General features: G+C 34.3%; 2 protein-coding genes across 7 annotated transcripts in view; one reads left to right on the forward strand and one right to left on the reverse strand.

Annotated features, from left to right (window-relative positions):
* On the reverse strand, positions 1-11,605 carry LOC128182708 (SIN3-HDAC complex-associated factor-like). 2 transcript variants are annotated; one of them, XM_052851436.1, is made up of 5 exons: positions 11,499-11,605; positions 10,192-10,440; positions 7,316-7,463; positions 4,334-4,487; positions 1-4,020 (listed from the first exon to the last, which is right to left on the reverse strand). In XM_052851436.1, exons 2-5 carry the CDS (start codon positions 10,417-10,419, stop codon positions 3,699-3,701), a joined length of 852 nt encoding a protein of 283 aa, XP_052707396.1. In that variant the 5' UTR covers positions 10,420-10,440; positions 11,499-11,605; the 3' UTR covers positions 1-3,698. The 2 variants fall into 2 exon arrangements, with proteins under 2 accessions (XP_052707396.1, XP_052707397.1); XM_052851437.1 differs by lacking the exon at positions 11,499-11,605 and adding an exon at positions 10,944-11,127.
* LOC128182707 (serine/threonine-protein phosphatase 6 regulatory subunit 3-like) overlaps positions 7,556-22,000 on the forward strand; it is a 22,400-nt gene continuing 7,955 nt past the window's right edge. For 3 of the 5 annotated variants that reach the window (XM_052851430.1, XM_052851435.1, XM_052851434.1), the window contains exons 1-15: positions 11,794-12,051; positions 13,995-14,062; positions 14,780-14,859; positions 14,949-15,035; positions 15,419-15,605; positions 15,905-16,042; positions 18,227-18,292; positions 18,840-18,952; positions 19,399-19,512; positions 19,755-19,884; positions 20,236-20,394; positions 20,717-20,842; positions 21,290-21,354; positions 21,634-21,752; positions 21,864-21,949. In XM_052851430.1, coding sequence (XP_052707390.1) covers positions 14,003-14,062; positions 14,780-14,859; positions 14,949-15,035; positions 15,419-15,605; positions 15,905-16,042; positions 18,227-18,292; positions 18,840-18,952; positions 19,399-19,512; positions 19,755-19,884; positions 20,236-20,394; positions 20,717-20,842; positions 21,290-21,354; positions 21,634-21,752; positions 21,864-21,949 — 1,530 coding nt within the window. In that variant the 5' untranslated portion in view covers positions 11,794-12,051; positions 13,995-14,002. Of the gene's footprint in view, positions 8,541-11,793; positions 12,052-13,994; positions 14,063-14,779; positions 14,860-14,948; positions 15,036-15,418; positions 15,606-15,904; positions 16,043-18,226; positions 18,293-18,839; positions 18,953-19,398; positions 19,513-19,754; positions 19,885-20,235; positions 20,395-20,716; positions 20,843-21,289; positions 21,355-21,633; positions 21,753-21,863; positions 21,950-22,000 lie in introns of those variants that run through there. The other 2 variants (XM_052851432.1, XM_052851433.1) reach the window with 2 other exon arrangements.

The raw sequence follows: 22,000 nt of genomic DNA on the forward strand, positions 1-22,000 counted from the left end.
TTTTTTTTCAATACAATGCTTTAATAATGAAATGTACAAATGAGAGGACATAGAGAAATATTCCGCCACACTGGTCACTTCGGAATGTCATCTATATAGCTTATACTGGCATGTAACAGAAACTGTCCCATTTTCAAGAGGATTCGAGAGGAAAACATGTTGAAACCTTACACCATAACCGAATTTCTTCTTTGGCATTGTTTACTCTTTTTTAAAAACTGCCCTAGTTTCTATTATCAAGAATTTTCACAAAATGAAAAGAAAGTTCCTGGGAATTTGAATAGAAAATAGTATAGAAAAGAAATTCGATGCGAGTTGCAATTTCTTTTGGAAGACCAAGCCTTCAAATGTACTAAGACTTAGAATACAAAATGCTTCCTCTGCCTCTTGCTGAATATAACAGGACAGGTTAAGTAAGATTAAACCAGATTTTGCCCTCCAGATTACAGTATACAACATGGACAATACCCATCTTATATCCTGTTCTGGATATCTGAGGTAGACATTAAAAAATAGTGTTCAACTCCTTGTTTGGTTTTTTGTTTATGTTTTCTAACCAAGAACAGTCAATGTGTATTTTTTTCCTACAGTGAATATTTGAGCGACTCTGGAAAATTCAAACACAAACCTTACACTACAAAAAGCAAAAAAATTCACATGCAATCGATATATAATATATACATGTATAAAAAGGGAAAAAAATATTATGAACCAAATTCTGGACAGATTATTATATATTCCTTACTGGCCCTAACTGGGTACATTTCTCAAGTTGGCATTTAAGTATAAATACTCATATGTCATGCATACACAATATACATATAAATATTGAGATCAGTCATTGTATTTCTGGAGAACATATAAAAATGTTGAGGTTTACAATGGCTTTGCGTTCCATGTGGCAGTGTCCTTGACAGGAACAGGTTTGACCTTGATAAAAACATCTCCACACACATTATGAGGGGGTGATACTCCTACACACTGCATTAGATGCCAGGAACAAGCACACAGTAAAGAAAATTGTCACACACAGCAATGGTAGAACGCTGCTTAGCAACTCAATGATAATGTTTTTGTTCATTTTTTTTTTTAAATATTAGTTTAAAAAGTATAAATATAAATCGTTGGCAACACTTGCTTCTTTCTCAGTATAAAAAAGGGGGAAGTTCCACACTTGGATATAATATAAAAAATTCCAGACAGACACTCTATGATACGGCAACTCAAACAGTTACTGGGGGGTTTACCCTGAGAAAAAAATATCCCTGATCAAATCAAAGGAAATAAAGCAAATCTCATTCACAGTGAAAAGTAGCTAGTGCTAGCAGAACGTCAGTTAACTTTGCAATACCTGGATGTACAAGTCCAGGGTTTTTCTAAATGATGAAGGGTTGATTAAGTACAACAGTCATGTGATTTGGGGGGTTGGGGGAGAGAGGGGACTGACACAATAAGTTAAACAAATATTACGGTTCCTGTAGGTCAATTCTACACATTTGACTGTGATATAACAGCTGATCAAGGAGTTGGGAAAAAATACTGAGGAGGATCCAAAATTTTTTCTTTAAAATTAAAAAAATATTCCCCAAATAACCTCCTTATTTTGCAGTTAACCACTTCAGAGAAATGTTGGATCCTCCTATAACATTCAACACAAGACAACAACTGGCTATATTTTTCCTAGAGGTAAGAACTTTAAGAAAGACATGCATACTACCAGGTAGTTGACCAATATATCTATAAATAACTTTTATAATGGAACATTAAAACGCTCTAAACCCTTATGTACAGTGACTAAAACTTAACAATATACACTTGTCTTCCAATGCGTATGGTGTTTTTCAATCATTTAAAATTTCATTTTTCAGTTTCACATAACCATAAAAATTATCATTAAATTATGTAATTTACATAACGAGATTGTACAACAAATACTACATTTTCATACATATAAATATCAATATAGTCTTACTGAAATCATTTGCCTTGTCTTCACAATATCAAAACAACAATAATATGCTTCTTATATACTTTGGTGGAAATTTTCCTTTCACGTTGTATTCACTTATACATCTTGGTAAGAGAACACGGCAAATGATTTCTGGCCACATATATATTTACACCGGTCAGTCTAATCACAGGAATTGACACTCAGATCCTATTATTACAACAACTCTACAAGAACTATAGATAAGTATATGATATGCACCTGTACAAACAAAAACACAAAATATCGGGGGGAGGGGAGACGAAATTCATGGTGGTCTGATGTTATGAGCATCTTTAAATTGTGAAATAAATACAAATAAACTGCAGCACCAAATTATCAGTGCATAATGCCTTGCCAGAAATGTACTGATGTCAATAGCATAAATGATTATGTATCTTATCACTTTAGTAATGCTTACTTCCCCATGAGACATCTTCCAATGAAATAATTTTACTTGACTTCCTGGATGAAAAGCAAATTTTTTTTTGTAGTCTTAAATCATGACAATTTCCTTTATATTAACAAACGATTTTTAGGCCAAAAACTTATACAGAAAAACTTATGTTTCTAAAAATTCCTATCTGTTTATAATTAATGCCTAATAGTTCTTAGACCATCTGAATGCATTGTTCTTTGGTTGAGTATTGTAATAGGATGAGAGAAAAACAACCAGAGGTGTGAACAGAGCAAAAAAAAAAAATTGCATTGGATGATACCTTTGCAAATAAATAATAACTGATTAAAATCTTTGTACAACAATATATACAAGACATTGGCACCTCCGTACCAATATTATAAATAAGAATAAATATATATTAGGAAATCCTTTTTATGACATCTCATTTCCGCATTTCACATCTCAAGAAAGTTCTAGTGAGTTTGACCAATGAATAATAGCAACCTGAGAAATCATAAAAAGGACCTTAATCATATTACACAGATAAAAAATAATCAATAAAAGTTTGTTCAAGTTTTAACGTCACTGCAATGCACCTTGTATTGAATGGCCTCAGATACACACAAAACGTAGGATGACCATGATTTTAGTGTTGTCGTAATACCATAGGAACAACAGTAAAAATGCCTGATGATGAAGGATACAGTATGGTGCTGGGTACTCTGTACAGTGTACCAATAAAAAACATTAGTATCAAATTTGGTTGTAAAAAGTTTTCCATATATATGTTATACATTTGTATATAATACATATTTATAATGAGCATTTTGGCAACAAAATTTCTTTTTTTTAACTAGGAATTCTCATCAGGCAATCCGTGCATCATTTGTTGCATGTATCCAGGCAGACTTTCACGAAGGATCACACGGGGTCATGTAATAACGTTATGTGCTTGACTTCACAAGGCATGGCTTCTGACTGGTATTTCCTGACTAGAGCCCACGAAGCCGCTTTGGTCTGGAAATGACAATATCACTTTTACACTGAACAGTTTATATTTTCCCCCTGGTTCTTGAGTATATATGGGTTCACAGTTGAAACCAGATCATATTTTCTTTTAAAATCTCACAGAAGAGAAAATAACACACTCATACCATTCACACAAGATTTTCATACAAAATTAAATTAATTCACATATACTCCACACACATAAATACTAACATTCACATTGATATTTCAATATTTGCTGCACTTCTTGGCAAGAGAGTCCACCATGGAGAGATTAAAACAGTTCACACATTTTTTTTGTGTTTAACACTCCATGGCAAGTGGAGGTGGTTGTGAGAATGCATCGGAACACTTAAACTCTGCCAGGGAGAGGGCAGCACTGTTTTCCAGAGAGGGAATACTGTCTATTTCGTTATCCACACAGGACGTGTCTAGATATTCGGTTTCTCCGAAGCTATTTGTGCTGGAATTACTCTCGGTGTCATCGGTGGATTGGCTGCGCCTGATTTCCCCTCCGCGACGGGTCCCGGTTTTACGACAGGTGTAGCAGGGATGCAGTAACTGAGGATCTACCAGTACCTCCCCGTTCAGACCCTTGAATATTGTGCCACAGCAAACCTCTGTCCTGTAAAAGATCAGATACATAAGCTTTCTTGCAATGGACTTTTCATGCACCTTCAACTATGAGATAACTTATAGGATAAGTTTTTTTTTTTAAATTTCAGGTGTTGATTATTGCGTATCATATGATCAAAATGGAATTTGCTGAATAATTATTTTTTCCAATAGCTGAGATCAAGAATGAAATGATATCTGCATGTATTTCTATACATGATAACTTAAAAGAGAAAAAAGTTTTTTTTAATTTCAGATGTTGATCATTGTGTATCTTGTATGATAATCAGGCATTTGCTGTGTATATACAAGTGTTTGCCTACTTTTTCCAGTAGCTGAGATCCAGGAAGGGACTAATGCGGGGGTCGGACTGCTTCCTCTTGTTCTTGCGCTGACAATTCTCCTGACTCTCCTCAACTTCCGACTCCTCGCTGTCACTGCCCTCAAACTCATCCTTGTCACAGCTATCTTCATTCACTGCAAAGTGTCAGAACAAACACTCAATTAACCCAGCCATCAGGGACCCCTTGCCACAATGTTCATAAATTTTAACACCTTGTCTATTCGTTCTTTCAATAATGATCAAATGCTTTAGAAGTTGTGGGTTTATCTTTTTCATCTGAGTGCAGATGCTCATGAATATTTGTGTGAAGTTGTATTCAAAGGCATGACAAAAAAGTATCTTCCAAAGAGCTCTCTGTTCTAGGATTACCATTATTGAAATACTTTGCACTGGGGGACAATCCCACATCAGTAATTCTGCTGTTGCAATATTGATTTCTATATTTGCCAATTACAGTAATCACAGACTACTGTGTACTGGCGAGTCTCTTTTGTTTTCCCTTGGAATTCTGATATTGCCCATTAAACAGCCATGTACAAACATAAACTTCTGACACCAGATAACTCCCCCTATAAATCCTCAGTGTGTATAGGATTTCTGGTAGACTGTCAGGGGCCCCATACCCAGGTCACATATGGTCAAATCAATGTTTATAGCCTATTCTCTAGTAGATAACTTTGAACTGCCTCACCTCAAACCAGCACTATAGCCTGAAAACTGGCCAGTGATGAATTTGCGTATAAACAGGAAACTGTTAAAGAGGAACGAAAATACACAAATGAGGTCAGATGTGCAGGGGGAGGTATGATCCTCTACCCTTGACCTAGTATCAGCAACCAGAGTTCCAGCAGTGCAAACAGGCCAGATCTATACAAATCTGACCTGTGCTGAACTTTTGACCACACAGTGACCAGGTGATTCCAATGCAATGAAATCAGAACAATTCAGCACTTCAGAGTTTGACCCCTGGAGCCTCACATGCCTACCTGTGCCTGGCCTACCTGTACCAGGCACAGGGATGAGCATGTTTGTTTGAAATGTGTGTGGGTGTGGATGTGGGTGTGGGTGTGTCATTATCTTTGCAAGTTCATAAATAACACATTTTACTCAATTAGAAAAAAGTAGTCATATAGTAAGATTCTACGGCTACACATTGCGGTCCAAACTCACATCAACCATGACAGGTTTTACATTCACTCTTTTTCTTGCTTTTAAAGGACAGTTTTAAAGAAGATAATAACTTTTACACATACTGATTTCCTTGTATAGACTTTGGTTAATCTACCAGAAATTTATCAATTGTATTTGGAAAGGGGGTTGTTAATCTAATAAATTTGCATTTTCAGTAGATGAGTGAACACTTGTATTTCCACAAAAACTTCTGTTAAAAACTCAGCAGGCATAACATACTTCTATAAACACCTTCAGATGTTTGTGTAAAACTTCCTCTACACAGATCTGATTAGGGGATGCACTTCAATGATTTCCTCAAGCCAGAGAAGAAGACCCATTTTGGCTCCCGGGGAAGAGCAAACTATTTTTATCAAAAACATTATCCTTACATCATGAAGATACCCCACTGATAACTCAACTAGTGAGTAAAGAGGAAAAACAGATGTGGAATTTTGCATGGTGCGAAAAAAGGGCTCCAGGTCATTCAAGTCAGAGCAAGCTAGCTCCCACAAAAGGGGGAGAGTGGGGGAGGTGGGAGGTGATCAGCTGATATCTGTTAATCAGCTGATGGATATCCTGCAGACTTACACTGACCATATGCTACACAGCAGGAAGTCTCTGTACACACAGTTTGTCAATAATCCTGATTCCCTTGTTCAGTTTTTAACCCATAAACTACTCCACATTTGACTTAGTTTGAAAGGCTTCTCAAATTACATTCTAAAACTTGAATGAATATTCCCAAAAATGCGTGTAAAAGAATTTAAATAATTTTGGCTTTTTTCTGTACTGGGGCTTTACAGAGACACACTAATACATTCATAAATCCCGAGGGAAAAATATATTTGAGACAGCTAGTTCACTTGAAGTGAAGTCCATCATCCCAGTCTGAGCGTCTATAGACCTACTGCTTGTTGACCCAAATTCTTTGTTCCGCATTGTGAAGAAGAAAATCAATTTTAACAAGCTCTTAAATTATTGTCTGGAACTTAGGTTTTTTTTGGGAAGCCATACATTTTTCCGCACACAAGTAAAAGATCAATATTTGTAACGACTGTGCGGTACAGGATGGAAAATATGGGTCATTAGAAATGGTCTCCCAATTTTTCATAAAAAACCAAATAAATCAATGCCATTATCAGTAAAGAAAAATGGGGGATTTCTGGTCATCATTTACAATGTATTTGAAAATAACAGCAGGTGCATGATACCTTACAACAAAAGGTAGCCAGATTATTGGACACTGGTGACTAAGGGCCTCTAACTTCAAAGACATTTCATAATTGTATCATAACCACAGAACATAATCAATATGAACATTCTCAATTCTCGAAGGCCCGCACTTGTATAGATTATTCAATAGATCGACTGCCAAAATCACAAGTGTTTTTTATGGGTGAACAGGTACAGTGTGGGTGTATGTGAGAAGGAAAGTACATCCCAAATTTAGAAATTACGTTATACCAGTAAATCTATTTTTTTTTTCTCTAAGTAACATATGCACAGTTGAAGGTAACCTTCAGACAACTTTCCAAATGAACTTTATCCAGCCCCTTTGGACATGGCACTTCGTGCAATTAATGTTGGGAGCAACATTCAAACAATTACGAAGCATATCAAGGTACATCCTATTCCTATATCATCAACAATATGTATGTACTGGTGTATGTATACTGTGTGCTAGCTGTTAAAATATTTATTGTCTGTTCATTCACGATATAGAAGTCAGACACCTTGCAGCAAGATGTAGAGGGTGTGGGTGGGAGTGATTATTTTTGTATTGTAGTACCTGACATGTCGTAGATGGAGCTGGGAATTCTGTGGGCGTACATCTTCTTGGACTTGAGGGGGGACTTGTACTTGCTGCTGCTGGGACTCTTGTTGTTCTTGATCTTCATGGATGACTTGATTCCTGGTCCAGCCCTGGCATCCACAACCTGACAATAAGTGGAGAGCAAATTAATAAAGGCATTAAATCAAATCAATTGTGTTACAAATTTTCATCATAAAATCATCAAAGAGAAAATGTGATCCTTATGATTCCCTTGAGTTAATATGTACTTGATATTATAAATAAAAACAGATTTGTCCTCTGCTGTAAATTAAAATAATGATATCAACCTTGGTCATGCTCTAGTGATTCTTACAGACAATCAGTTCATTCTCCTACATTAAAAAAAAGCTCATCCATTTTCACAATAGATAAAGGACACACACACACACATTCACAGCTAGGAGAGGGGGTTATAGCTAAGCTTGTGCGCAGCACAATCCACAGAGAATCAGTGAACCATAGCGAGCAACGGCCAGGTCATTGTGTCACTCCAAGAGGTTCTTTACCCCATCAATCCATTCAATTGCAAAATGAATTCTCCCCATGATGTTCATAGCCACACTAAGCACAATCACAGCTGACTTGCTGTCAGTAACCGATTATATTAATGAAGGGAAGATTCTTTTTGTAAAGAGTGCATGTTTTATCGACTTTGTAGGTCATTGCCCACACAATTAAGACGTCTAAATGTGAATTAAAGGCCTCATAATTTTTCAATTAAATATAGGTCAGAGAGATAAGATACTCCTCCATGTAAATAAAAAAGCAAAGAGACAATGATCCCCATTGCAAGACTGTGTGAAAACAATAAAGCAAAAACTGACATTATTTCACCTCACTGCAAAAGTCACTGACCTAAAGTTTGTTAACAGTGAATGTGTACAATGACTTCTGATGACTGATAATTATTACTTAGATTTCTCATTGTCTGGAGCCATTATTCTTACTAAATTACATGTAAACATACACTGTTAATGCCCTTGTTGATATCAAACAATTTTATTAACAGCGCTATCAAAATGCACTTGAAGGGTATGTGTTGTGACCCTCTTTACTTATCAACATGTCAATTTCAACATGTGTACAAACACTTCCTGGATTGAGATCATTCTTACTCAGAAATTGAAACATATATACTGATAAGTGGATGGAAGGCCTATGTCATAATACACAAACCTAGGTAATAAATTCAAGTTTTATTATATTATGCACTCCATTATTCTGATAACTGACCAACTTACCAATGTTGCATGTAACTTAATTTTTGGTTTATGCTTATCTAATACACTTTGGAGAAGACACTTTCACAATGTAAGCTGTAACCTGTATAGAACATTTGATTTTAATAATTATCTTGATTAATAAAGTATGTTCAAATCATACAACTGTCTGGGGAAGAAACTTAATACATGTGTGCTAATTGGAAACAGGTTCTAGATCACTTGACATTTTCTGACAATATTATTTATGGTTCAAGGTATGGTCAGTGAGATTGCTGTAGGCAGAATTATGTAATTAATCTTGCAGCTGCATTGATTAAGGGGCATTTTTTCCGGTAAATCATGGGTAGGGTAACCTGTAGAACTGGTAGTAATAGCTCCAAAATATCTTGTCAAATACTACCCTCAGGCCACAAGTCTTAGTAATATCACCACATTGTATGTAGAACATTAGCCCCTCACACAAGGTCTTACAGTCCAATGAACTCATTAACCAAACCTAGTGATCTGGTTATGACACTTATCTTCTGTTTTAAAAAAATATTCTTTCTACATTATTAGATCTCATGTAATCCCCCTGAGGAATCTTAATTGACTTCAGGCATGAATCAATATTTGCTTAGCCTGAAAGGCAAAGAGCCGAGATGAAAAGAATTTCCCTAACAACTAAATGAAGGCAGCAAGATCCAGACTACATATGGTTATGTTTTTATCCTTTCCATAGACACACAAATTCACACTGAATCAGTGACCTACATCTTTGCTCTAATTATCACACACACATCTGTTGGGATTGTGTTACAGAACACTGGTCTAGATATCTTTTGAATAATTGATAAGTGGACAAAGTTCCAGTGTCTGTGTGAAATCCCGAGGTGACTCACAATGAAATGTGTGTCACTTCAGGTACTCGACACACTCACTCATCCAGAATCCCCCGATCTCATTCACAACTAGTTTAAATCACTTGTGGAAAAAAAGTCTAGAAAAAAGATACCACAAGATTAGTGAACTGATGTCAAAACTCCTACACAAGACTTACAAAAATAGAACTCTGTCTAACTATTCCTGATACATATCATTTACTGAGTCATATTTTTATCAAAGAGGTTGTTAGTGTATGCACAAGTTTAGCAAAGTTCAAACATCCTCTGTAAGTCAGCAAACCACTCTCATATTGATTACTCGTTTGAGAAAATGCCGACAAGTGCATTATTCAAATTACATGCCAGCGCGACGTAATGTTATGCACTGAATGTTCTCTAACAAAAAAGGTATTCTAAAATTATTCTTTGGTTTCTCGATTTCAATTGCAGGAAACAGTGTGGTAATCATACAGAGAACCCCAAATGATATAAATAGTATGTTGACCCACAAAAAAACTAGACCACTAAGAATTCAAGTACAGACAGGAGACGGGGGAAACTGTCAAGAAAAAGAGAAATGTTGATAACATGCTGACCCCCTTACCTGTTACAAAAGGTCACGTAGTTTAAATGCCATTTATTTGTAATACCTTGGGTGCGCCTATTTGTGGACTCCCACTCATAATCGGGACAAACAAATATACTGACTGGAGTGACTGTCGTCACATTTAAATTGAAAACTCACATGGTGCCAATGTCGACTTGTTCCTTCTGGTAACTTCTTCCATCTCTTTACTAAAAGGACACAAGCATTGCATATTTCTCCAGCTCTCTTTTCGCGAATACGGAAGCACTTTTCAAATTCACACTCGTATCTCTTGCTGTCTGTGAATCGCGAGCTGGAGGATTTGGCTCGACAAATACAGCATCCATTAATGCTTCTGTAAATTTTTGGTTTGTGAAAACTGAACATCTTGACTTTCTTCGTATGTTACTGTAAGAAAAAACAGGTGTAAGAACATTAAATGTCACACGTGTGTTTTAAAATTTAGGTCAAATTCACTTTACAATTCTGACATATCATTATCAGGTCACAAGAGTTCAGCAAGGTAGTTGACCTATTGAGAATGGGAAACATTTTTCTAGAAATCAATATCATGTTTCAATGGTGTACTTATTTCGCTACCCACTGACAGAGTAGAAACTTATTAATCAATTGCATAGATTTATCAACATAATGATTTACTTATTTAAAAGCAAAACACATGAATACTTTGTCAGCACAAAATATATTTTCCTCAATGACAATCATTCAATTTCCTGTGTTCAATCCTTTCCCTGTGTTTAAAAGGAGAAAAAAAAACATGGAAAAAGTCTAGCCTTAAAGCACAATTATACACATTCTTTAAAAAGATCTGATTAAAAAAAAAAAAATTCCAATATACAAAATTTAATATATATTTCATTAATTTTTTTTTGAAAAACAAATATTCATACCCATTAATAAAAATATCCCAAACAGATCTCACTTTTGTAAAGATATACTACATCGAATAAATCCGCATATAATATGAAGGAGGAATGAATTGTACTGTGTACTTGTCAATGAACAAGACACCTGTGTACTAATCATGTCACTGACCATTGAGGTCACGGCTCACTTGCTTTTCCTATTTTGGAACAAAGGAATTTCTTAGATCTGAGTTGGCGCAGACTCATTGAAATCGTGCACATACATGTGCCGCTTACAGATCCGTGTTTCGTATAAAATAACCCAAAATATAAATCAAACTCATCATAAAAAGGTCTATTTCGGGTAAAATTATTATTGTCAATCAAAATGGTATACTGGAAAATGACTGTCACGGTTGATATATCAAATTTTCATTAAATTTCTAGTAACCATTGAACAGGCGTACACTCCTTACCATTTGGGTCAAATATATCGTCAGTGGTAAAAATTGTATAAATATACTAATTTGACATAACACTAATTTCAACACTTAAAATTTCCTCTCAAAAACTTAATTAAATAAAAATCAAGACACATACCCGATTACTTTATAACTGTCAGTTACGGTATTCGCCCGCACGTTGAAACTATCCTCTGTTGAACTGAGTTATCAGTTGCTCAATGAATGCGCATGCGAAGTGGGGCTTTTGTTATGCAAACGAGGTCGGGCGGAAAGTGCCGAAGATATGCCTTTGGGACACTTCATTTAATTTCGCTTTTAAATAAAATTTTGACATAATAATTGACAATTATTTCAATAAATATACTAATTGCGAAAATTATTAATTTTCGCATTTTCACAAATCTCGTGAGAATCTCCGAAGTTGACCAAGAGAGAGACGCCATTTTGCTACAGTCTATCTCGATTCCCGCCTGCGAAGATGAAAAATTGACAACAAATTGGAACTGTTTGCACATGTTAATACTTTGTTTATTTCATTTAAGACAATGAACAACATTTTGCGTTAAGTTGCAATCGTTTTAAATGCAAATGTTTCCTTTAAGCTGAGTAAATACATGTGAAGTGATGAACCCTAGTTGAGTGCACTGTCGAACTTGTATTTATTTTCTTTAGAAAGTTCTATTAAAAGGGTAAGTAAAGGATTCATAGGAATGCAATTCATACCGTTATATACTTTATTTATTGTGTTATGAATGTCGATCGTATTCATGAGTACTGGAAGATGTAGCGCATTCAAGGTCAACAATGTAATGTTTATAGATCTTGTTTTGAACTTTCCGATTAATGTAATTTTTTCAATGAATTGAATACAATCGTTGAATTAAAGATTACTTATTGGTACTGAACATTTTATGTCACAGAGTGTTAGTTGATTCTGAGTCATGTGATCCTTCCTCAGAAGTGAAAGTAGGCGAAATGTGAAAAAAGTGGCATGTGTTTTGATAAATGATATAGTACTATAGCCTAAGACTGATTCTCGTCCAGAACAATTCTCGCCAGTGCATTGTTATGCCACTATATCCCTTATAAATTTTTGTGTTGATATAGTGACAAGAAATGGTATTTGGCAAGGATTGATCTTGAGCCAATAGAGTAAATATATGAAAACAAAAATCACATTTTAATGAAATTTAACATATTTTTTTTCAAATCAGGCTGTCACATAATTTCGAAACTTTGATCACAAGTACTTTTTAGGTAAAAAAACAGTAAGTTTTCACTTTGTAGCATTCACAAACTCTGTCCTAGCTTGTACACGCCAATTGAAGACCAGTGATCCACCAATCATTACTGAACTTTTTTTTAATGGCCTATAGAAACTACAAACTACTTACTCCATGGAAAATTTGGTCTCTCCAAACATTTTCCATACCATGATATCCTATAAAGTGTAATGCAACTATTATAATGAGATCATGTATTCTGACATCTTGCTTTTTCTCTTGTCAATCTGTCAATTACTGGCATCATACTGACAGGGTTGGCAAAAAAGCGGGAAATACTCATATTTCCCAGGACGGTGGGAAATACTGGTAATTCCCGGGAATTACTGGTATTTCCCGGGAAATACTGGGAAATAAAGTATAACTACATATTAAAGTACTTCATACTCAGTCTAAATCAAATCTGTAGGGATGTAGACAATAGTACACCTTGTCAGCAATGACATTTTATAATTGTCTTTGATTTGAACAAGTTTTAACTGGCCAGTAATGCATTGGTTATCTTCTTATAAATACACATGTACTCCAAACATGGTTCATTCACACACCATTGTTATTCTTTTTTTAAGACTTAAGTCAAGTACATGTATAGTTGCATCTATACAGTTATCATAAACATGATATCCAAAGTTCTGTTTTCTAGTTATTTGATGTATGTGTAAAATGAGCCAAGAAAATTATGAAAATTAAAGTGTGACTGTGTCACTACCTCAGTATGCAACACACCCAAGAAGAAGCCATTTAATCACAATAATAGTATATATCTCCCCAAAACAGGAGCACAAAACTGTCAAGAGTCAATTATTTATTAAAACAACATGTGTGATTATTTACTTGTAACACCTACAGTAATTATAACAGTTTATTTTGTGCTTTGAATTATAAATCTGTAAAACACAAAACTTGGGGTTCAAAAAGATGGACTAAAATTTGTACTCTAGCAGCTATAGAAGTCTTTGGAATAGGTGATCTGGTGAATTAAAGATTCATAAACATGTGAAATAGCAAAGTATGCAAAATTGTGTTTTGATGCTTATTGTTAATATCTTATATCCTAGACATACGTTTTACATTGAACAAATTAAAGAAATTATGATTAAAAATTTGTATTTCCCAGTATTTCCCAGTTTAGTGAAAATCAGTAGTATTTACCGGGACGGGAAATACCAGTATTTACCACCGATAATTCCCAGCACTGGTATTTCCCGGCCAACCCTGATCAGACATGAGTATTTGTTAAGACTAATCTAGGCATATTAATAAGTTACTCGCTGTTCAGGAATACTTGCATTAATATTTATACAAAACATCTCTAAAAGTTTTTAAAAAGTTTTTTTTTTCTCTTTCAGCTTTCAAAATGTTTTGGAAGTTCAATCTTATGACTACCTCTCACATTGACACTCTTCTTGACAAAGAGGTAAACTATGTTATTTATTACAGTGTCACCCATGTGAATTTCATCATGGAACTATAAATCTGTTTTTGGGAGTTGATTTTAATCAATTCTCCTGTGCAGTTACTCTGGCAAACTGAAAGTGAAACAGTGTTTGGACCTAAGCACAAATCATCACCGCTGACAAGAATAATAGAAAAATTCAATGTAATGTATGCTGAAACATTGTTTTTCAAGGAAACTAATCAATAAACACTTTGAAAATAGTCAGATTTTACATAATACGATCAACTAAGAAATTTTTATAGTCTCATGTATTCCCACGCTAGAGTTTAATATAGCCTCGTTCAACCAAACGCTCGGCTGTCTTCGTAAATCTCCGACAAGCAGAGAGGCTCTCTTGCTTGTCGGAGATTAACGGAGACAGCCGAGCGTCTGGTTGAACGAGACTAGAGTTTGATATCAATAGTGCTTGGATCCATACAATTTTTAAAATTGCTTTGATTACTTATTCATAGTTTGAAATCTATCTTTAAAAATTACACAACATGATTTATATGGGGTTTCTGGAAATTCTTGTTGGAAAAGTCTAAAATTCATATAATAAAAAAGTGCCTAATTCAAATACAGACTAGAAACTAATTGCCATGCAAGATAAGTTGATTTTAAAATAAATGATAATCGATAAAATCAACTCCTGTCAGTACTTTGATATTATATTGTACTCTTTTTTTCCCCCAGGATGTCACACTGCGTGAGCTAATGGATGAAGAAGATATTCTTCAAGAATGTAAATCGCAGAACTCCAAGTTAATTGAATTGTGAGTATCAACTTTCAAAATATTTTATAAATTATATTTGCAAAAAGATTTCTTTTAATAAGTTACTTACAAGTTTATTTTTTCGCCAGTGTCACGAAGCCTGAAAATATGGAGGAAATGGTAAAGTTGATCACAGTTGAGCCAACAGACTCTGATGATGAGAAACTAAGATATAAGTAAGACTTTAATAAAAATGAATTTATTTCTTTGTTCCTATAAAAATAAGGTTTATCAAATACAGTTATGGCTTATGTTTCATTCAAACAATGTAGACACTTAATAAATAGTGTAGTCTTGTTAATTTTGCCCTAGCCTTGAAGATTAAATAGTGTGTGTTTTAATCCCAATGATTAAGAAAATAGAATTCAGAAGTAGAAACATTTTATCATATTTTAACATTTTATAGTTATTTTAAACTTGAAAGTTTCCCTTTTGATGCTGAAGACAGATTTCCTGATGACAAATATTTACTAAAATGCTTGAAAGACCATTACCTAAACATACAATCTTTCATGGCTTAATAAAGTTTAATAAAATTGTTTGTTTTTATTTTTTACAGATATTCAAACACTGCCTGTGAACTTCTAACATCTGATGTATCACAAATCAATGATGCCCTCGCAGATAGTGAAGAACTGGTGAAAAAATTATATGCTTTCTTGGAAATGGAAAAACCTTTGAATCCTCTTTTGGCCAGTTTCTTTAGCAAAGTCATGGGATTACTAATAACAAGGAAAAGTGAAATGGTAAGGATAAGTAACAAAATGAAATATGTCATTTTCTATAAAAAAAACAACACTTTTACCATTTAACTTAACACACAAAAAGTTCTACATCTTATCGGGAGTGGAGTGGACTGAAAACCCTTGGCTAGCAAAGATGAAAGTTCTGATGAAAACAGAAACTCAGTTAAAATCTCTCTTTTCTTATACTTTGTTCATTCTCTAACCAACTCCTTATACGTAAAGCCAATGAGAGAAAAAATCTTTCCTTTATCAATTTTTACACAGTCTAATACCATAATTTGTTGTCTATTTTCCAACAGATATTTAATTTCCTAAAATCTCAGGAGGATTTTGTCGGGACTCTCCTGTACCACATTGGTACGTCGGCCATCATGGACCTCCTGCTGAGGCTGCTGACCTGTGTGGAGTGGGTGGAGCTGAGGAAGGCTGTTATAGAGGTAGGGAGTCGTTTACAGCATTGTAACTGAGGTGTAGGGTCATTTACAGCATTGTAATTGAGGAAGGGGCCAAGGGGTCATTTACAGCATTGTGATTGAAGTATAGATTATAAACAGCGTTGTGATTGATGTAGGAATCTTTTACAGCAATGTAAGTGGTGTAGGATCATTTACAGCATTGCTATTTAGTTAGTGGGTCATTTACAGCATTGTGATTTAGCAATAGCATAATAAACAGTGTTGTGATTGATAAGGGGGTTATTTACAGCAATTTTAAGTGGTGTAGGGTCATTTACAGCATTGCAATTGAGGTAGGGGTCATTTACAGCATTGTGAATGAGGTATAGCATCATAAACAGCATTGTGATTGATGTACGGGGTCATTTATATCGATGAAACTGGTGTAGGGTCATTTACAGGATTGTGATTAAGGTATGGGGTTAATTACAGCATTGTGATTGAGGTATAGGGTCGTTAACAGCATAATGATTGAAATCTACAGACTTTTACAATTTTATTGAGATAGGGGGTAGTTTATGGCATTGTAATTGAGGAGGGCATCATTTACATCCTTAAGATTAAGGTAGAGCATTATTTACTGAAATTGGGATTGAGAAATTGGGTCATATAAAGCATTGCCACTGTGAATGGCACTCTACCTCAATCCCAAATAGGGATTGAGGTAGGAGGCCTTTAACAATGTGATTAAGGTACTGGGTCATTTATGATGTTGTGATAGAGATAGGGGGTCATTTACAGCACTGTGATTCAGTGTTGGGTATAAAGCAATCTAAACACATACTGAGTCAATACCAGAAAAATCAATGAAGTTTTTCGATGTGATAGAAATGCTTGTTTTTATGAATCAGAGAAAAAGTCTTTCATTCAGTATTTATAAGTCATTTGAAATGTTGAAATATTTAGAAAATGTTATGTGTCATGAATGTACAATTAAAACCTTGGAAATATTTTTCAAAGCTGATTTAATTATGAACGCATTGAATCTCTCAATCATACTCTTATATATTCCCAACATGGTCAGTTGTTTGAGGTAACTAATGGACAGTTCTGTTACAATATTTTTAAGATGACTGTATGTACTAGCCATTTCAAATATCAAAACAGAAACACTCAGTTGAAACCACATTCTTTATTCAAAGTAGGACCTGGTTTGTTATATTTATAGAATTAATAAAAATCTTTCTTTGAAAGTAAAAGATTACTACTTACTATAATATAGGGAAGTGAGGAAAATAATTACAAATATCTTAAAACAACAATTCATTCAGGCAGTTTGCCCATCAGAACACATATGCAACCTTTAAGACAAATTAAGTTTGTTGCACATATATTTTGAAAATAAAGATTGCCTTTATGAAAATATGGATTTTAAAAATTCTGCAATTTGACAAAGAAAGTTTGATAAAAGAAAATTATTTCTGATTAAGACATTCAGATGTGAAGGATTAATTACATGAACTCCAAAACATGTTGAAATATAAACAGTTGCATTACACAACATATTCATTTAAACCTTTAAATCTACATCAGCAATGTTTAAATGGATCATTTACAAATGTAGGTCATTTCACTGTGATAACAGGAACAAGATAAGATGCAGATTTTTGTCTCAAATGTGAAGAAATTGGAAATCCAAAAGTGACGGGTCCCCCCTTTTTTTAACTTAAAGAATATGGAGTCTATTTGAAATATTATCTTTAAAAAAAGCATATTTAAATTAAAAAGCAAAAGTCAGAAATAATTGCTCTGCATTCAGCAAAGCAGAGCTGACTTTTACGAAACCACCTTATTGGCTAGTATGTGCATCATCTGATTTTTATTTTTGATTAAATTTGTTTAAAAACGTTCTGTTGGATTTAATTTTATATATTGTTTATATTTCCTGTTGACTTTATTAGATTAAGTACATGTATATGCCAATTCAAATAAGTAATGACATAGCAATTCAATTAAAATTTGAAACACTATTTACCTCTTATATAAGTTTCCATTATCTATGATAAATCCAGTTTTCATGTTCATTCATGTAAATTTGACAATGACATCTTTATTAAATCTTGTAAGATTGATTTGATGGTACATCACACATAACTGAGTTTACAATTTTTCTCAGAGAAAGAGATTTGTCCTAAAGTTGATTCATTCTTACTTTCTTTTCTACAGTGGTTGAATGAGAAACAGATCGTTGAAAAACTGATTGCATGCCTAGTGCCAACACAAGATGAAGATGTAAGTAGTAAAATTAATTCAATAGTGTTCCTTTTTCTATTTCATTCTTTTGTAAATTTTCTCTTGCATACAATATTGTAATATCTGGTAGTGTTGCTGTTTCTGATGTAAAAAGATGATTATGTCTGTGTATTGAATCCATCCACAACCTGTCAAATGTCTGGTTATCAAAGTTTAAAAAATGCTTTTTTTGACAAGTCATTAGATTTCATATGCAAAGACACAGGTAGATAATGTTCTGTTGTCATGTTTCTCCCTCCCCCACAAAATGTTATTCAGTTGAAACCATGGTGGTCTGAAGCACCGACAGTGTAATTCAATCATTTCTGAGTATACATCAAAATGTCACAGATTTTATTCACATGACCTTGGATCAACCTTAAACAAACTCTTGTCATTTCTCATCATTCAATTATTTTAAAACATTGACTCACTTGAGATATAAGCATGCATGTTATGTAACAACTTCCTCTTCCTCTATTTGATGGCTTTGATTTGTATCACCAGGGACAAGTGCTCTGATGTTTTACCATTGTGTTTTAACTAGGTTCACTGTAATGCGGCTCAGTCCCTGTGTGATATCGTACGGCTTGGCCGAGAACAGCTGTCCCAGTTACAGGACCGAGGAGAAACTGACCCTCTCCTCAACACTGTAGAACAGTAAGTCCTCATCAGCTCCTCAAACTGATTGATAATATGATGACAATAAACAGACCCACCCCACCCATCCCATTTGAATGTTATAAAACAGTTTAGTCCTTATCCTTTCCTCAAACTGACTTATGCCATGTAATCAATAAAGACACCCTCCACCTTACCTCCACTCATCTGAATGTTATAGACCAGTAAGTCCTAATCAGACTAATTTATTAATAAACACACACCCTCCTGAACATTGTAAAACGCAAGTCCTTTAACTCCTCAAATAATGTTGTGTAATCGAACAACCTCACTCCCCATGAGTTTTTTTTATGTCCTTTTATTTTAATGAAAGGAAAGTTAAGGCTGAAAGAAGTTGACTGATGTATGGTAATGTTGATAAGGAGTCATTAAGAACCAAAAAAAATGAAAATGACTGATTTGTTGTGAATGTGAATTTGTTTTAGAGAGGACAACGTTGCTGATCTCTTGACCAATATGTTGGACACTGGCAAGAATGAATCTGTCATAGTTAATGGATTATCTGTGATACAAACTCTTCTAGAATTTAGGAAACAAGGGTAAGTAACTAAGTATGGTATGAATGGGAAATTCTTGATATGGAATCAAGGTCATTATGTTAATAGAGAAATATGTTATATTGTGATAGCTTTTCTTTTGAATTTAAAAGTCAACTTTAAAACAATATAAGACAGACAAAGCAAGTAATTTCATTTTAGTAGAATTCAAATGTTAATTTCAAAATGACTCTAGACAAAGTAATTCTAACTGGTTACAGTGATTATTCTGCTTCATTTTACAGACCAGAGGGTTCAAACGATCAGATCACGTCACTGGACACTGATCGCCTCGCCCAGGGGGTCACCAATGTTCTACTGGCCATAACCCCCAGACTCAAAGACTTCCACAGTCTTCTGGTCGAACCCCCCAAGGTTTGTTCAGCAAAAACTGATTTATACTTTTTGCTAATAAAAACATGTAGGAGCATGATGGTCAAAGTATGTGAACTGTCAAATAATTTTTTAAGCTGATGAAAGTTTTCTATTAGATTATCCCCGAGAGATAATGTGTATTTAAATTTTGTCTGTATTTACAAAACTAGAAAACATAATTCTCTAAGTTGATGAATTTCACGAATTGCGTATTTTTCATGAATAAATTGGGTTTTAGTATGCATTAGGATTCATGGACATTGGGTGTCTGTAGAAATGCTGCTATATCTGATTGCGTGAAAAAATTGTGATGATGATGTCACTGTTTTAACAGAAGTTGATTCTTTACAGCAACGGTTTGAAACGATGCCTACCACCATTGGATGTTTGGATCCACCCCTTGGCAATACACGTCTCCAGACAGTCCGACTTATTGCTGCTCTGGTTTTAACAAATACCCACACTGTTAATGTAGAGTTAGCCAATTTAGGAACAATTAAAGTTTTACTTGTAAGTACAATGGAAATGCTTTTCATTTTTGTTATGATTTATGGGGATTTTTGGAAATGATCAAAATGTTTACTGAAATTTAAATGAATTTGAAGAGGGCATTAGATCTGTATGAAAACAAAGTTTTCCTAACAGACTTGTATTATTAAAAGAAATTTGCATGGTGACATAAAAGACTCAAGAAAGAAAATTTTCAATGAATTCAGCAAGATTTATTTTTTTTTATCTTTAACATGCTCAAGATATTTTCATCGCTAGTGAGCGTCTCCTTCCTCTACATGGACATCATGATCATTAACTTTCATCGTTTTGTTTCTTTCAGGATTTATGTTTTCATTATGTTTGGAATAACTTTTTACATACCCATGTTAGTCAGTGTGTGAACACTATTCTGTACAATTCTCCGGTGGAAGTGGATGGCAAGAAGGAGCATCTATTATTAGCACAGGTATTTTTTAAGCATTTAAGGTGGAATAACACATTATCACAAAATGGCTGACCGCTGATCGAAACAACATTTCGTTTTATTGAAAGGATTTTATGAAATTAGATATGTAACTTACTCCATAGCCGAGTGGATAAAGTGTCGGACTTGTGATCCGTACATCACGAGTTCGAATCCTGCAGGGGCTTTTGTTACTTACTGCAATAATTATTTTAGGTATTCATTTTTTGTCCCCAAACTGCGAATGTTTCGCTTATTTGACATTTGCACAGTTTATTAATCATTATACCTTTCATTATCAAAAAAATTCCTGTTAATTTGAGTGACTTTTTCCAGGTGTGTTATTCCACCTTAATAATTTATATAAGTCAAGAGAAGAAGTACATCCTACATTGATTTGGCCTGAGTTGGAATTATATAAGATGTTTTTTTTTTTTTATTCTTTTTCAGTTATTTACTGATTGCAATTTATTACAAAGAATTATGGAAGTCTGGGAAGAGAATGACCAGCAACAGTAAGTTCTGATTTTCTTTGTCCTTGATTTACGCTCTGACCAGTATAATTTCTTGGGTTCTGTCTCAATTTATGTAGTGCGAGCAAATATTGATATAATCAAACATTTTCTGATGATATATGAAAAGTCTTCCTTAGTGGCATAAATTTAAGTGTAGGGTACCCGTTTCCTATATGTACGGTACAAAACTCTCATTGAATAAAATCTGGCTGCTAATATTATCAAACACCAGTAAATTCAGTGCAAGTGTATTATTACCTATATCTTCTACATCTATAGGAGTCAAGAAAGGGGTCGGAGAAAAGGCTACATGGGGCATCTTACAAAAATGGCAAATGACATTGTAGCTGTGATGGAAAAGGGAGAGAATTCAGAATTGGTGAAAGATCAATTTGCAGGTAATCAGTGTTGTGTACTTTCTCATTGTGGTTGATATTCAGTATATGGTCATAGGAGTTTTTGCATTTTTAAGACGGTTTTGAAAATTTAATTAAACTTGTGTTTTGCAGAATTACCAGAAGAAGTGAGGGAGAGGTGGGACGGTTTTGTGGCTGGTGCTCTGTTGGATGTCAACAAAAGGAATACTGTGGAATCGGTAAAAAAAATAAAACTGATTTTTCTATCGGTAAAAAAATAAAACTGGATT

This window comes from Crassostrea angulata, chromosome 5 (genome assembly GCF_025612915.1).
Source record: "Crassostrea angulata isolate pt1a10 chromosome 5, ASM2561291v2, whole genome shotgun sequence".
Taxonomy (NCBI): Eukaryota; Metazoa; Mollusca; class Bivalvia; order Ostreida; family Ostreidae; genus Magallana; species Magallana angulata.